Source organism: Lepidochelys kempii, chromosome 3 (assembly GCF_965140285.1).
Source record: "Lepidochelys kempii isolate rLepKem1 chromosome 3, rLepKem1.hap1, whole genome shotgun sequence".
Classification (NCBI taxonomy): domain Eukaryota; kingdom Metazoa; phylum Chordata; order Testudines; family Cheloniidae; genus Lepidochelys; species Lepidochelys kempii.
The window spans coordinates 191,263,297-191,280,706 of record NC_136382.1 but is presented as its reverse complement, the minus strand read 5'-3'; the positions used below and the strand labels follow the sequence as shown (position 1 = coordinate 191,280,706).

The 17,410-nt window shown below is 43.8% G+C and overlaps 1 protein-coding gene across 2 annotated transcripts; it reads right to left on the bottom strand.

The window, feature by feature from the left end:
* Positions 1-5,289: 5,289 nt before the first annotated feature.
* PEX13 (peroxisomal biogenesis factor 13) lies at positions 5,290-17,396 on the bottom strand. Of its 2 annotated transcripts, none has more exons than XM_073339370.1 (4): positions 17,263-17,396; positions 14,996-15,687; positions 14,165-14,290; positions 5,290-10,465 (listed from the first exon to the last, which is right to left on the bottom strand). In XM_073339370.1, the coding sequence occupies exons 1-4, from the start codon at positions 17,334-17,336 to the stop codon at positions 10,155-10,157; spliced, it is 1,203 nt and encodes a 400-aa protein (XP_073195471.1). In that variant the 5' UTR covers positions 17,337-17,396; the 3' UTR covers positions 5,290-10,154. The 2 variants fall into 2 exon arrangements, with proteins under 2 accessions (XP_073195471.1, XP_073195472.1); XM_073339371.1 differs by having other exon boundaries at positions 5,290-10,453.
* Positions 17,397-17,410: the final 14 nt, after the last annotated feature.

Below are 17,410 nucleotides of genomic sequence, written 5' to 3'. Positions count from 1 at the left end.
CTCTCCTCTGATCCCCAAGTCAGACTGATGGCCCAGGATTTATTCCTGGTGTGTTCCATTGCATTGGCTTACAATGCTTTATTTACATGTGAACTGAGGCAGACAGGTTAATATTAGGGCTGTCAATTAATTGCAGTTAATGCATGTGATTAATGCAAAACAAATTAACTAGATTTAAAAATAATAGTAATGATTAATTGCAGTTTTAATCCCACTGTTAAACAATAATAGAATACCAATTTAAACTTCTTATAAATATTTTTGGATGTTTTTCTACATTTTCAAATATATTGATTTCAAATACAAAACAGAATACAAATTGTAGTATCTCACTAGTATCTGCACCTACATTTCACAATGCTATTAAAGATCAGTGTGATGCTGGCTTTCATTTAAGAGCTTACATGACATCATTTATGGATAAATACTATTAAAGTGGTATTCTACATGTAGTTCATCAGGCCTGACAGGAGTTACTGTTACAGAACAATAAAAGAAAAGGAGTACCTGTGGCACCTTAGAGACTAACCAATTTATTTGAGCATAAGCTTTCCTGAGCTACAGCTCACTTCATTGGATGCATAAATTGGTTAGTCTCTAAGGTGCCACAAGTCCTCCTTTTCTTTTTGCAAATACAGACACACGCAAGCACTGTTTAGACTGCTACTCTAAAACCTTACAGAACAATGAATCCTTTGCTAGTTGGCACTGAGCGGATCTTAGGATCACAGCTTCCCTCCACTGTAAGGCACAGAAGGAAGCAAATTAAAATAAAGAGGTGGAAAAACTGCAAAAGCAGCAGACTGAATGAGCAGACCCAACCAACATTGCTTATTTCTTCCTGCCTCCAAGCCCAGCGGGCTCTTCTGCCTAAACTCTCTGGGCTTGTGGTTTCATGAGATTTCAAGGGCAGCACTGGTGGTGAGACGGAATTAGGGACCAGTGACTCTCTGTGGCATGGGTGGGCAAAATATGGCCTGCGGGCTGGATCTGGCCCGTCTAAAATTTCTGTCTGGCCTGCCATGACTAGCATTTCTGTCTGGCCTCCGCTGCCCCCTCGCAATCTCCGAGTCCGGGCCACTAAAAGTCCTGCGGCGCAGCGGGGCGCTCAGACAAGCTGCCTGCCTACCATGGGCCCACGCCGCTCCCAGAAGCGACTACTGCTGGCACGTCTCTGTGCGCCTGGCGGGGGAGGCGGCTCCGCACACTGCTCCTGTACCCAGCACCTTCCTCACATCGGCTGGAAACCGGTCAATGGGAGCTACAGGGGCGCTGCTTGCGGGCACGGGCAGTGCACAGAGACCCACCGCCTCCCCTTGCCCCCCCCCCCTCCAAGGGGCGCACAGAGACATGCCAGCAGCAGCCGCTTCTGGGAGCGGCGTGGGGCCACGGTAGGCAGGCAGCTTGCCTGAGTGCCCTGCTGCGCTGCCGGCTGGGAGCTGCCTGTGGTAAGCGTCTCCCAGCCAGAGCCTGCACCTCGCACCCCCTCCTGCACCCCGCACCCCCTCCTGCACCCAACCCCCTGCCCCCAGGTCAGAACCCTCTCCTGCACCCAAACTCCCTTCCAGACCCTGCACCCCCTCCTACACCCTAATCTCATGCCCCAGCCTAGAGCCCCCTCCTGCACCAAACTCCCTCCCAGAGCCCACCCCTCACCCTCTCCTGCACCCCAACACTCTGCACCAGCCCAGAGCTCCCTCCTGCGCTCAAACTCCCTCCCAGACCCTGCACCCCCTCCATGAATATACAGTAGTAGAAATGTGTGGCCTGTGACAATTTACCAAAATTTGTGGAGTGGCCCCCCTGCGAAAATTATTGCTAACTCCTGCTGTATGGCATGCTACCCTTCAGAGGCAGTAAGTAAATGATACCTTTTGCAACATTGCCTTATGCTCTGTGCTCACAACCTCTTTGGAGGAGAGAAAGGAAACCAGTGGAAACTGTGGCTCCTAAGCAAGTCATGGTACTGGGGAAAGATGGAGGGGCTGGAGGCAGAAGCCCCTACGTCAGGGGTTCTCACAACACATTTTTGGTGGCATCAGAATGCAACCACCAACTCTTGCTGGTGGCCACTCTGAGACAATTTTTCCTAAAATACTTAATTAACTTTAGGAAAAACAAATAAATACACACATATACATGTCCTTAATCACTGTAATTTATTTATGTAGGGTTTTTATTTTTTTGCATACTCAGTAATAAAAATAATGTACAGTTGTCTCTATTCTTTACTGGACCTAGAAAGAATAGAAACACAAAAAAGGTACTTTGCGTGTTCTTATCTTTGTTGTTGTTCCTTTTGCTTTTTGGGTGCTTTTTTTTAGACTTGCTGGCTAGTGAGTCTGCTGCCGTGAAAAGAGATACTTGTATGTTTAATATCACTTTTAAGGGCCTCCTAGCTAGCTACTAAGTCTGCTGTGAAAAGTGGCATTAACACACAAACAAATATCACTTTTCACAGCAGACTTAGTCCCAGAAAGCCCAGGGACAAATTAAGCCCTGGATGGGGAGATGGGTGGGGAGGCAGCAGGAGCCAGGGACAATTATGGGGGTGAGCTTGGGGCCCAAGCCTGCTGCCAAAGCCCAGGGCCTGAGAAGGCAGCAGAGGACGGGGGGAGCGTCCGGAGCCCCACGGCAGGAGCCTGCCACCTGACATCCCAGGGCTGAAGCTTAACCCCATGGCCCCCGGGAAGATGGGGAACCTTACTGACTGCCTGCTCCTCCAGCGTTTGTGTCTCCAGAGTGGGGCAAGGCCCAACGCCTGCTGGTGGCCCCAGGGGAGAGGCCACTGCTTTGCCCTCCCCCCATCATCACCCAGTAGGCTGTAATTGCAAGAAAAGCCCATGGTGGCCACATCTGAGAACTGCTGCCGTAGGTGGTTGGAACAGGAGCTTCTTTTCCTTGCATGTCCCCAGAAATTCCATGGTTCTGAAGACATGCCATCTGCCTCCTCTGAGCACCAATAAATCCCTCCCTCTCAAGGTTAAGATGAATGGGGAATTCTGTAAGGTAAATTTCAATGATGTTTCCTGTGCCCTTTCTCCCATCCCAGGAAGATACAATATGATCCAATGATGGGGCTTGATTTTGCAGTCTTTGAGAGGTGAAATCAATGGGATTTTTGCCTGCCTAAATATTCCATAACCTCACCATTAATTTTCAAGTTTCGAAGTAGCAGCCGTGTTAGTCTGTATTCACAAAGAGAAGAGTGAGCTGTAGCTCACGAAAGCTTATGTTCAAATAAATTTGTTAATCTCTAAGGTGGCACAAGTACTCCTTTTTATTAATTTTCAAATTATTCCCAACTTGTTTAACATTACCCCCCTGAGATTTTTCTCTGAAAATTCCAGGTGTTTTTGTGTGTGTGAATTGTTTGAGTATGACACATCCGCTGAACTAGAAAAAAACAATCACAAAGTGACACAGACTATTGGAGGATGGGAAGGATTATTTCCCTGCATGTGCAACATCAATGTTATTTACTAAGCTCAAATCAGTTATACATGTGCAAACTTACTGAAGAATCAAAGATACTGAAGGCCTAATTTAGCCTACAAAACTTTTAAAAATATTTATTTATTATTGATGTGTGAGGAAAAAAGAGACAGATTCCAGGCTGAATTTGCTGAGCTATTAGAAAAATTTTTTTTTTAAGTTATAACATGAGTACATTTGAAACTGTATCACTGACAGGCAAATAGCAGTTGAGCTGTTCAAATTCCCCCTTTATCCCTCCACCCCACCTCAAAAAAAATTAGTTGTTTTTTTGGTCAAAATATTTTGTCATTTTTACAGAATCACGTTTTAGAGTAGAATTTTTTAAGAGTATTTTAGTTCTGTTCATCACTTTTTCTTTGGAAACAGATTGGTTACATTTTATAGGCTCTTGGGAGAGGGACTCTCTCATTCAGTATTTTTACAACATATTCAGCATAAGACTCTTGATTCTGTTTTGGACCTTTGGGCTACCAGAATACTACTAGGGATTCTTATGGAACTGTTCCATAGTTAATTTTGAAGCAGGACTTTAGGAGTAGGAAAATTTTTCAAACTTTATTTTATTTATTTAGCCTTACATAAAATACTTTAAAAAATAAATACCTATCTCATGCTCTATGCACCTTTTTATGAAAAATGCTTCCAAAAAACCCCAAAGGAGATATTTACTTTACTTTTTGAATATTTTCTGTAAGAGCTTCTAATTTCACACGAGCATATTGAGACGTCTACATCTTTAAGGTGCAGATGGAGTAATGAATGTTTTAGAACTGCAGTGATGCACAACACACATTTGAAATTACAATCTGTCCCTAAGGGTAGCTGGCTATTTTATTATTTTTTCCTTTCTTGCAGTGAACATCAGCAGCAGATGGATGAACTAAGAAATGAGTTAAAGCGAGTGTCAGAGAAGGCTTGCATTCTTAAAATAAAATTAGAAAAAGAAAACGTTTTCAAACAGGTGAGAGCACTGAAACTGCATGGATTCCTAGAAATAGGATATCTATTCATTCATCTAATCTATTAGTCATTGCAGGTTTGTTCCCTATGGTGCATTTCTCTTTTCAATCAACTTTTAGCATGTCCAGATGAGGGTATCCCACCACTTCGCTTGGGACACTAGCCTACTTTATTAAAAATGTCTGGATTTTTCTTCTCATTTACCTTATTTTCCTTTTCTTAATTTCATCCTACTGCTGTAAACCTATAGACTATACTAAATACCTGTCCTTTTCTCACTCCCTTGATCATCATTGTCACCAACTTCGCTGAAGAAAAGCTGAGTGCTGTATTAGGCTGTGAAAAGTGTACACAAGAATACAAAAAACGGAATCAGTATATTAAGGTCCTTGCATCCTTTGAAGTCAGTGACAAAACTCCCTTTGATTTCTATAGACATAGAATCAAATACATAATGAGATAAATAGCATAATTCCCCATTTTCCTGACAGCAATTCCCGGATTCAGTTAATGCTGACTTTGTACAGCAAAATGAGGAAAAGTTGATGATTAACAGTCAGGAAGACTGTAGTTGAATGGTTCTGCTAAACCAGTACAGCTTGTTTCATGCGCGGGGGGTTGGTTTTGCGATACTGATGCAAAGGACAGCTTTGATAGTGTAGCTGAGTCCACACTAGGAGCACTTTACTGATATAGGATACTAGTATTCTCATACCGGTAAAGTGCTTCTAGTGAGGCCAAACATATTAAAATAATCTTGCTGGCTCAGAGACTTTTTTGTTCCATAAGAAGAGTAGTCTTTTGAGCCTATGCAAGGAAAACAGACTAATATTTTTCCATTTTTTATTTTATTCTTTATTTTGCTGGACAAAAAGTAATGCCTTTCAATTTGCAATACTATTCAAAAACTTGAATGAGTCTTCTGAATTTGTATGTACTATTTAGTATTCTAGTAGCACCCTGAAGCCCCCATCAAGACTGGGGTCTCATTGTGCTAGGTACTGTACAAATATATATATGAAGATACAGTTCATGTAACAAAGAGCCTATTATTTTAAGATTAAAATTCAGAGGTAATCCAAATAAAGTACATACAACTAAATGTCCCAAGAGGGATTTCAAGTTCTGTTGCTTAGGTGTACTTACCCAAAAATAATATGGATGTGTTATCTTTAGTAGCGCTCTGAGAATAGGAGAGTCAGTTGCCTAATGCATAAATCAAGCAGTCCTCACTTACATCTTTTTTCTCATCTCCTACACCTTCCTCCATAGACTGAATCCATGACTACTCCCGTAATTTTCACTTCTTTCTACTACCATTTAAGCCCTGAACAGCCTCCTAGTCAATGCTAGCAAAGCACTCTTCCTTCCAAAACCTTAAGATACACACACATAATATTTGTGAAGCTTTCTAGTCATTGAGACCACATCCCACCTTTTTATTACACAGACTTCTACTTTTACGTTAAACTTCTCAGGAAAAAACCTCATTTGTTCAGAATAGTTTAGCCACTGTACAGTGCTGAATACCTCTGTACTGTATCAGTCCCCTTATAAAATATTTAATCCTTATGCAAACTTCATAAAACTTCATAAAACAGAGTTATGGAAATGATCAGTTAAAGTAATTTAAGTATTCCAGTACTCTGACAGTTTGTACATGCAGTTAATGACACTACTGTCATTTAATAATGTACTGTATGCATTTCACAAGCCACCTTGTCTGACAAGCAGTAGGTACAAACTCAGCATATCCATCACTATTCATGCATTCAAAATTATATACATATTGATAATGGATATGCTAAAAGATCCTTAGCAAGTTTTGTATATCAGAGTCAAGGATGTCTGTAAAATGTGGAAGGTGAATTTTTACATGTCACTTTTACAGTTTAAACTAATTGCTTGTTGTTTGTGAGTAATTTTAACTGAGTTTTCCCCTACAGTTTCACAACACTGAAAGTCAGTAAGACTTAGGCTCCTTTGTGCCTGTGTCACTTTTGAAAATGGGACTTATGCACTATTGAGAATTTTACCCTGGCTCTTATTAAAGACTAAAATATTAATATTCTTTCCCAAGGAAAACTCCCATCTCTAATGCAGTTTTAACAAATATATTTAACACTTTCTGTTCTTACATATTTGCACAATTAGTTTACTATGGGAAATAATTAGCTCACAGGATTCCATTTTAAACTCATTCTTGTACTGATGTTAATTTATATCCAACAAAGCCAAAATCTCAATTTTAATACATTTATAGTCAATACAATTTCAGAATTTTTAAAATAAAATATAACTTACTACATCATTTTCTCAACCCTCTTTTCCATTAAAGTGAGTAAACATGATTGAAAGGTCAGAATTCTATGCATAGTTATAACATTTACAGTGATTTGACAGACTAAGTCAAGCTACTACAAAGTAAGACAGGTTAGTCAATGTCCAATTATTTATAAGCTACCCCTTTTCTACCAGGAGAATACTTTCAAAGAACATGACCAAAAAAACTCAGATGTGAAATTTAACTATGTCCTTATTACAAATTAATGAGATTTAAAGGTTCTAATTAATGTTCAACTGACAGTGTTTTCCAATCCAGTCTTGATTAGGAAAGTAGAAGCCTGATTTAACAGACATTTTAAAAAAAGCTTTATTCTTTTAAGAGGCTACTGCTCCAGTTAAAATTCTTTATTGATACAAGAAAGATTGATACTCCAATAGTAAAATAATTAAACCCATCAGGAACAAAGAATGTGGGCAGAAACTGAACATTTGATGTAAAGTTTTCTAACAATCTTAATGTACATCCTAGTCCTCAGTTTCCTTTCTGTTTCTGCAGCAGAGGGAGTCCCATCCAAATTCCAGTTAATCCCTCATCTGGTGCATTGGCATGTTGAGAAAAGTTTCTCAGAAATGTGTACTGGTTCAAATGTAGTTCAAAGAGTTTTTCATTCACCCCTTCACTGTGGGCTGTTTTTTTCCTTTCCCTCTCCCAGAGCAGCTACATATAATCTTACTGAGCAAGCAGTAGCAAAAATGCTTCACTACACTGTCCCCCAGGAGCCAGGGCCCTATCTCGTATGCTCCTAACCTTGCCATTGCACACAGTAAGAGTCCAGAGGTTATTCTAAAATCCAGGGCTCAAGTATACCAGCCACTTAGACTACTAACCAAACTGAGGTTAGCAATAGCTTGTTGTAACGGTTTTGTCTAAACCTTAGCAATTCTGTTCACCACAAGTTGCCTAAGTATTAACTCTAGCAAATGCACTAAAAAATATAAACATATTCATGAAGCTTGCAATGGAAATTGATGTTGAAGATGAAACATGAATTAAAAACATGAAACATGAATTAAAACTACCAAAAATCCATCATGCTACTTATTCCTACACACGGAGAATTCATCTGCCACACACTTTTTTTTTCTCAGCTGAAAATACATTCTGCTGAAAAATCCTGCACATACACTTTTCGCCTACCCAGAGCCACTGTGCGCCAGGACAGAGAGCATGGGAAGAGAAGAAGCTGCATTCCTCACAGTGCCCTCTCCGTGGGACCAGCTCAGGAGGCCCAGGATATGGGGACCAGACAACATGGGGCATAAGGGGCTGTTGTGGGGAGTCACAGACTGAATGAGTGAAGCTAGGGGTTAGCCAGTATCTGCATGGGGAAGGCTCCCTAACAACCCCTCCCTGACCAGAAAACCTCCATTCCATACTTTTCCCCACCCACACCCAACAACCCTCCAAGTTCACACCCAAGCTCCTTCCCAGCAATTACTTTCCCCTCCCTCAGCTCCTCCATTACCCCGACTCCTCCCAAACCTTTGCACCGCTTCTGAGGGGGGCGGGAAATACATTTCTGTAGGTTAAATGAATTACTGAAAGTTATGTATTCATATGCCTGGTAAGGAATCTATTTGTCAAAAAGTATTTCCTGAATCTTTGCTGTTGTCTGTATTGTTACAAACATACTTGCTGACAGGTCTTTTGAAAGAAATTACCAAAATAATTGAAACCGGCGTGATCATATTGTGTTATTGCAATATTGTGCATAGAATTTTTAATTTTTTGGCACAGAATTCCCCCAGGAACAGCTAGTATAAGTATGCAAGTTTAACTAGCTTGGGTGCTGCTGTGGGTTTTTGTTTTTAAGAAACAGGCTACTTAATTGAAATGATTTATTAATACACAGCTATCAGTATTTTTCCTTTTCTGTAGTACATTAGAACTGTATGATCTGTTCTAACATTGAAGGGTTCAACACAGCATATAAGAGCATTCCAAAAAGAACTACAGCCTGAACTGAAAATGATTCTGTGTTAATCAAATCTAATATTAATGTGAGTGAGTCCCGAAAGAGGAATCTGAAGCTTTACTTAACTTTACTTCCCAGAAAAGTATGACTTTAGTACAGAGCTCACAAAAGTAAATAGATTTGAAGACAAAATGTATTTTGTTAATAGTCTTTATGCAATTGTGGTTCTCAATGTACCTCAGATTTTATGGGGAAATGCCAGATTTAATGCCTGAAGTGCAGCAGGAACAATCAAGGTAGCAGTTAACTCATCTGTCTCCATGATGATACAATGAAATGGGCAGCTTTCTTCTTGTTTCCTATTTTGTGGGATTATCAATAGAAAACCCCATCTATTTACTGGCAACACAGATGTTTCCTATCCACACTGTGATGCATTGTTGCTGTGTTAAAATCAGGCTGAATTTTCTCACAAAAGTTCAAAAAGAAATTGCACTGAAACACGGGAAGTTTAGATGTAGCTGTTAAAATACATAATTACTAGAATTTGATACGCTATTATACCTGCCTGGAAGTGTGGCTGTGCTAACTTAGCTCACTAGGCCCTAGACAGATGTTGATAAAAAATGAGCATCCTTAACCGTGCTTGGCTGGAAGATACATAGGGCCTAAAGCATGTGCACTATAAATCAGAATAAAACATGTGGTACTCCGGCCTCTGATGAGGAAAAGCTCCCAGAATGGTGGTGGGGAAAACGGCTTATACTTTCTTGAAAACAACATTAGAATAAAGGACAAATAAACACTGGTAACAGCATTTATCTGCTTACAACTCCAGTTGAATGTACCTTCCTTCACAGTGCTAATCTTGTTTCTTAAGATAGTCACCTTTTTATAACAAAGGCCTGAAGTCTTTCATTTTTCTTTGCGGTAGCACTAATTTTACCAAAAAGCAGCCAAAAAATGAAGTATTTTAAGGGCTCTTCAATATATAATTTTTGGAGGCCTCTGCTAGAAATGCTTCAGTTTTTCTTCTCAACACCCCCTCTCAAAGGCCTCATATAAAGTCAATTCTTTCTCCAGTAAGGAGGACTGGACACTGCTACCTATAGAATTCATCAGCACTATTCCTTCAAGTGACCAAAGTGAGCTGCTAGAGATGCAACACATTGGCTTACCCAGTTGCCTCTACAAAACTCCCCCCAGCCTGAGATCTCACAATTGCCAATAGTTTGCTGGGCAGGGCCACAAATGTACAACTTTAAGTGAATCAAGCATGCTACTAAAGTTTGGGTAAATTATTTCGTTATCTGTTCACCCGTTACCAGCAGCGAGATACCTGATACAGTCCTAACAGTGTTCTTCTACAATTTTCAGAATATCAAAAGGATTATTGATAAGTATAGTTCAATCACTGAATTTTATCCAGGTGCATCACAGATCCTGTTTATCTCCACCTGTCACAGTGGAGTCAGAGGTAACGGGAACCTTATTCATTTCAACGAAAACGGATTCAAAGGCAGCTTCTTGCTCTTCTAAAGTATCCGCATCAGTGGCTCCTCTAACAGGTGTTGTGTTGGTAAAAGCCGGCTGCTGCTCTGTAATAATTTCCAGCTCCACTGTTTTCCGACCTCTTCTTTTACCCAATATTTTGATGTAATTAGCTGGCACAAGTCCTGTTGTTTGACCATCACGACTAGCCAAAAGCCAGCCACGTACTTTGGGTTGTTGTTCTGATAAGAAAACTAAGCCATAGTTATAAAGTAATTCAAAATGTATAACAGTTATACCATTAAAACACTTTCCTAGAATTTGAGATCAGACATTATACAGCCATCTAATTCAAAGCTCAGCAGAAACATGGAGAATACTTGAAACCTACAATTAGTGCTATTAAGTCAACAACTAGTCACATGACAAGCCAGATAACTGTTCATGTGGTGTTTAAAGTGCTAATGTTTATATATTAAAATTAGGGCCCTACCAAATTCACTGTCCATTTTGGTCAATTTCACGGTCATATGGTTTTAAAAATTGTAAATGTCATGATTTCAGCTATTTAAATCTGAAATGTCAGTGTTGTAATTGTAGGGGTCCTGACTCAAAAAGGAGGTGTGTGTGTGTGTGTGAGCAGGGTTGCAAGGTTATTGGAGGGGGGGTTGCAGTTCCGCTACCCTTACTTCTGCAATGCTGCTGGCGGCAGCGCTGCCTTCAGAGCTGGGTGGCTGCTGGCTGGGAGTCCAGCTCTGAAGGCAGAGCCACCACCAGCACGAGTGCAGAAGTAAGAATGGCATGGTATTGCCACCTTTACTTCTGCGCTGCCTTCAAAACTGGGTGCCCAGCCAACAGCCACTTCTCTCTGGCTGCCCAGCTTTGAAGGCAGCACAGAAGTAAGGGTGGCAATACTGCAACCCCCCCTAAAATAACCTTGAAGCAACCCCCTGCAACTCCCTTTTGGTTCAAGACCCCCAATTTGAGAAACACTGATCTCCCCCATGAAATCTGTATAGTATAGGGTAAAAGCACGCAAAAGACCAAATTTCATGGGGGGGCAGGGGGAACAGATTTTACAGTCCATGATGCATTTTTCATGGCTGAGAATTTGGTAGGGCCCTAATTAAAATATATCCAAAAAAAGTAGGGCTGTCAATAGCAGATAACTCAAGCGATTAAAAACAAATTAACTTGATTAAAAAATAAATCACGATTAATCGCAGTTTTAATTGCACTGTTAAACAATAATAGAATGCCAACTGAAAATTTATTAAAATATTTCTGGATGTTTTTCTACATTTTCAAATATATTGATTTCAATTACAACAGAATACAAATTGCACAGTGCTCACTTTACATTATTTTTATTACAAATATTTGCACAATAAAAAAGAAAAAATAGTATTTTTCAATTCACCTCATACAAGCATTGTAGTGCAATCTCTTTATTATGAAAGTTCAACTTACAAATGTAGTTTTTTTGTTGTTGTTGTTACATAACTGTACTCAAAAAGAAAATAATGTAAAACTTCAGAGCTTACAAGTCCACTCAGTCCTTTCTTTTTTAGCCAATTTGTGAAGACAAACAAGATTGTTTACGTAAGGGCAGGTCTTCACTACCTGCCGCATCGGCGGGCAGCGATCGATCTATCAGGGATCAATTTATCACATCTCGTCTAGATGCGATAAATTGATGGGGGAGCAGTAGCGGTCGACTCGGTGCCATCCTCACGGCCAGGTAAGTCGACCTAAGATATGCCGACTTCAGCTACGCTATTGGTGGAGCTGAAGTTGCATAGATTAGGTCAACCCTCCCCACCCAGTGTAGACCAGGGCTACATTTATGGGAGATAATGTTGCCTGCTTATTTACAATGTCACCTTAATATGAGAACAGGCATTCGCATGGCACTGTAGCAGCCGGCATTGCAAAGTATTTATGTGCCAGATATGCTAAACATTTGTATGCCCCTTCATACTTTGGCCACCATTCCATGGGACATGCTTCCGTGCTGACAATACTCGTTAAAATAATAATGCGTTAAAGTTGTGACTGAACTCCTTGGGGGAGAACTGTATTTCTTCTGCTCTGTGGTTTTATCTGCATCTGCCATATATTTCATGTGATGGCAGTCTCAGATGATGACCCAGCACATGTTGTTCGATTTAAGAACACTTTCACTGCAAGTTTCACAAAACGCGAAGAAGATTTCTAAAGTTAGTTATAGCACATGAACCAAGGTTTAAGAATCTGAAGTGCCTTCCATAGTCTCAGAGAGATGAGGTGTGTAATATGCTGTCAAAAGTCTTAAATATGCAAAACTCCGATGCAGAAACTACAGAACCTGAACCACCAAAAAAGAAAATGAACCTTCTGTTGCTGGCATCTGACTCAGATGATGAAAATGAATGTGCATCAGCCCGCACTGCTTTGGATCATTATAGAGCAATACCAGTCATCAGCATAGAAGCATGTCCTCTGCAGTGGTGGTCGAAGCATGAAGGCGCATACGAATGTTTAGCATATCTGGCACGTAAATATCTTGCAACGCTGGCTACCAATAGTGCCATGTGAGTGCCTGTTCTCACTTTCAGGTGACACTGTAAATAAGAAGCAGGCAGCATTATCTCCTGTAAATGTAAATAAATTTGTTTGTCTTAGTGATTGACTGTATAAGAAGTAGGACTGAGTGGACGTGTAGGCTCTAAAGTTTTATATTTGAGTGCAGTTATGAAAAACAATTCTACATTTGTAAGTTGCAATTTCACGATGAAGAGATTGAATTACAGTACTTATGAGGTGACCTGAAAAATACTATTTCTTATGTTTATCTTTTTTACAGTGCAAATATGATAAATAATATAAAGCAAGCACTGTTCATTTGGATTCTGTTGTAATTGAAATCAATATTTGAAAATGTAGAAAACATCCAAAAATATTTAAATAAATTTTTTCTATTAACAGTGCAATTAAATTTCATGATTAATCATGATTATTTTTTTAAATAGCATGATTAAATCACAATTAAAACAAAATCTCATGATTAATCAAAATTTTTAAAAATCTTTTGACAGACATAAAAAAAAAGACAACGGGATTTGCCAATTCTTGTTATAGCACTCCAGTTAGAGGCTAAAAAAGGTATATCCCTTTTCCAAAGGATACAAGATTTTACTGTAGAGGAAAAAAGTACTTTGAAAGTATGTTTGAAGATTACACCCTTCACTGTAATTAACTACATGCAATTGATTACAAAGTATAAATACAAAATGTTCTAAGAAATTACTGTTAGTATACTTCCATGTATATCTTTTTTTGGCCTACACATACTCAAAAGATTGGAATATTTGCATTTATCTACAGGATTCAGTATGCTTTATGTGACAACTATCTTCTTCTGAATAGCACAGTTTCCTCAGTGATTAGTACAGTGGCCACATTCTGCCTTCAGATGCACGTGTGTAGATTTCACTAAAGTCAAGTGGGAGTCAGGTAGAATGCATACCAGCTTAGAGAAACTGACTTTGTAATAAGACAGAAATGCAAACAATTAACCTGTCTCTGAAGGATGCCAGGAGGATTAATGTTTGAAGTGTTCTGAAAATAAAAGTGCTGCACTGAGCTAACTTTTGTCACAGCACTGTTGCATGGCCCATGAGGAAATATGAGGAGTACAGTGGTTGGTGAAGATGCATTGTGTAAGTGATCTTGGGGCATGCGTCAAAATGAGTTACTGTACCGGCCAACATTTTAGGGAAATTAAGCAAAACCCACTCAAAGAGATTGGGCACGTTGCTTCTCTAGAGCATCCACATAATCACTGGCCTGTTGAGTTGGGCCAACTAAAATACATCTCTTGATCTCAAAGGGCTGTCAATAGGACTCCATTCACAAGCACTAAAAAGTCACTGGAAGTTAGAAAGTAAATCCACAATAAATCATAGTCTTACCTTTGGGTGCTAATTTTAGCATGTCACCAGCACGAAAAGAAATTTCTTCTTCTGAAACAGCAGTGAAGTCATATTCTGCTCTTCCAATTACATGATCATCATCTCCGTTTGCCCAGTTACTAGACGCTATTTCACAGAAGAGTTAAAAAGCAGCATAATCATCTGGATCTTTAAAGTAATTTATAACAGAAACTGAATTTTTCCACAAGTATGCATATACTAAATATAATGGGTCACAGAAACATTTATGTAACACTTTAAATCTTAAAAGTGTTGCACAAACATTTATTCCAGGGCCATACATATATGGCACTATACAACTACCAACATTTGCAGGTGCTTCAAGTTACGCTTCTGAATCCACATTTCAGCCTCTGCACATAAGTGTCCTGGTTTGCAGAATTTTCTATTCCAAGTCACCAGATTGATGGATCGACTGAATAAAGCAAGCAAGCGCCCCAAGTTTTTCCCCCCAGTTCAATAAAGATCATGTTATTAGTATAGTGCTATATTGTAATACCTAGTTGAATCTTGCTGCTAAAGAAGACTTTGCTTCACATAAGAAACCTGATTCTGCAGCTGTATACATATGAAGCAGCTGCAGAACTCAGCCCTAAAATCTTACCTTCCCTAGAAGTAGAACCTCTTTGATAGAGAACTGAATGGATCAATTAACATAGCATCAAAGAGTAGGCTATTTTAATACCTTAATCCCCATCTCCTTGTTTAATTCAGCATTTTTAGGTTATGATTTACTAATTTCTTTGAGGCAAAAACATGAATAGTTTATTCTCTAACCTACACTCTCCTCACTTTGCTGATCTCCTTTACCTGTTTCTTCATCACTGTATGTAGAGAGCAGCTTCCAGATGAGATAGGGACCCCCAAGAATAACAGCAAAGAACAAGAAAATGGGCCAGGATTTTGCTGAGTTAGCTGCCCGGTCCTCTGGGCCAATGCGAGCCACAGTTCCTTCACTTTCAGCCCACAAATCCTCATTCTCAGAGCTCTTCCGCAGACCCAGCAGCCGCTGCAGCCGTTTGTAGAGGTATCTTATAGTTCTGACTAATGCAAAAGCTGAAAACACTTTTGTGAAGTGTATTTTGAGTCGGGAGAAGTGATTGGCTACATCCAACACAGCCCTGAAACTGTTATAAACAGCTGAAAAGGTCGCATCCATCATCATACTGACTGAGGCAAATGCATGCACAATACTTTCAATGGATTGAAATGCACCTCTGCTGCTCTCTTCAGCCTGCTGAACAAATCTGCTGGGAGGTAGATCGTCTGTACGAAACCGGTTATAGCCCATACCACCATATCCATAACTGTAAGGGCTGTAGTTTCCATAAAAGGAGTTTCCATATGTGCCATAGCCTGGAGAAAAGGAACTGCTGTACGCAGGTCTGAAATTGCTCAGGCTACTGTTCCCTGCCTGCTGTGATGGTCGTGGCAAAATAGGTGGAGGTACTCGTGTGGGTTGTCCAGGCCTGGTCAGCAGGCTGGCACCCAAATCAGCAGACCTAAATAAATTCAGAGGTTCAAGATCAGTACCCATAATCATTTTATATTAACATTATCCCCAAATCTTCATGAACTGTGGGGGACAAGGGAGCAAAGTCCATGTGACAGAGTCTCTCTCCTGCTAGGGGCCGGGGGGGGGAAAAGGGGTCTGTGGCAGGGTTCCTGACAGGAAGTCTCAGGGGTCCAGGGCAGAGTCCCTGGGAGGGAGTCTCTCCCCTACCCCCATGAGAGGAGGAATGGCGGAGGGGCCCGGGGGCGGGAGAGTCTCTCTCCCCCCCGCGTGGGGCGGCGGGACAGGGTCCGCGGGGGTCTCTCCCCCCCGCGTGGGGCGGCGGGACAGGGTCCGCGGGGGGGGGGTGTCTCTCCCCCCCGCGTGGGGCGGCGGGACAGGGTCCGCGGGGGGGGGGGGGTGTCTCTCCCCCCCGCGTGGGGCGGCGGGACAGGGTCCGCGGGGGGGGGGTGTCTCTCCCCCCCGCGTGGGGCGGCGGGACAGGGTCCGCGGGGGGGGGGGTGTCTCTCCCCCCCGCGTGGGGCGGCGGGACAGGGTCCGCGGGGGGGGGGGGGGTGTCTCTCCCCCCCGCGTGGGGCGGCGGGACAGGGTCCGCGGGGGGGGGGGGTGTCTCTCCCCCCCGCGTGGGGCGGCGGGACAGGGTCCGCGGGGGGGGGGGGGTGTCTCTCCCCCCCGCGTGGGGCGGCGGGACAGGGTCCGCGGGGGGGGGGGGTGTGTCTCTCCCCCCCGCGTGGGGCGGCGGGACAGGGTCCGCGGGGGGGGGGGTGTGTCTCTCCCCCCCGCGTGGGGCGGCGGGACAGGGTCCGCGGGGGGGGGGGTGTCTCTCCCCCCCGCGTGGGGCGGCGGGACAGGGTCCGCGGGGGGGGGGGGTGTCTCTCCCCCCCGCGTGGGGCGGCGGGACAGGGTCCGCGGGGGGGGGGTGTCTCTCCCCCCCGCGTGGGGCGGCGGGACAGGGTCCGCGGGGGGGGGGGTGTCTCCCCCCCGCGTGGGGCGGCGGGACAGGGTCCGCGGGGGGGGGGGGTCTCTCCCCCCCGCGTGGGGCGGCGGGACAGGGTCCGCGGGGGGGGGGGTCTCTCCCCCCCGCGTGGGGCGGCGGGACAGGGTCCGCGGGGGGGTGGTGTCTCTCCCCCCCGCGTGGGGCGGCGGGACAGGGTCCGCGGGGGGGGGTGTCTCTCCCCCCCGCGTGGGGCGGCGGGGCAGGGTCCGCGGGGGGGGGGGTGTCTCTCCCCCCCGCGTGGGGCGGCGGGGCAGGGTCCGCGGGGGGGGGTGTCTCCCCCCGGCGTGGGGCGGCGGGGCAGGGTCCGCGGGGGGGGGGAGAGGGTCTCTCTCCCCCCGCGTGGGGCGGCGGGGCAGGGTCCGCGGGGGGGGGGAGAGGGTCTCTCTCCCCCCGCGTGGGGCGGCGAGGCAGGGTCCGCGGGGGGGGGGGGGAAGAGGGTCTCTCTCCCCCCGCGTGGGGCGGCGGGGCAGGGTCCGCGGGGGGGGGGGAGGGTCTCTCTCCCCCCGCGTGGGGCGGCGGGGCAGGTCTCTGAGGGTGTATCCCCGGGAAAGGAGGGGGTGCACTCACTGGAAGGCCGGGGCCGCGGTTCCCGCCAGGCGCCGGTTCTCCCAGGGCTTGGGAGGCGGCGGCTGAGACGCCATCTCCCCCGTTCCGGCTCCGCTGCGCCCGCCCGCCCGAGCCGCCCCAGCCGCGCCTGCTCCCCCCCTCCCACCTG

What these genes read in the sequence shown, in the direction of transcription:
- PEX13 (XM_073339370.1), bottom strand. Translation starts at nt 17,336, where the DNA reads ATGGCGTCTCAGCCGCCGCCTCCCAAGCCCTGGGAGAACCGGCGCCTG. An exon ending in ACCGCGGCCCCGGCCTTCCA is followed by an intron (nt 15,688 to 17,262) that starts GTGAGTGCACCC and finishes GAATTTATTTAG; the next exon opens with GTCTGCTGATTTGGGTGCCA. An exon ending in GCTAAAATTAGCACCCAAAG is followed by an intron (nt 10,466 to 14,164) that starts GTAAGACTATGA and finishes ACTATGGCTTAG; the next exon opens with TTTTCTTATCAGAACAACAA.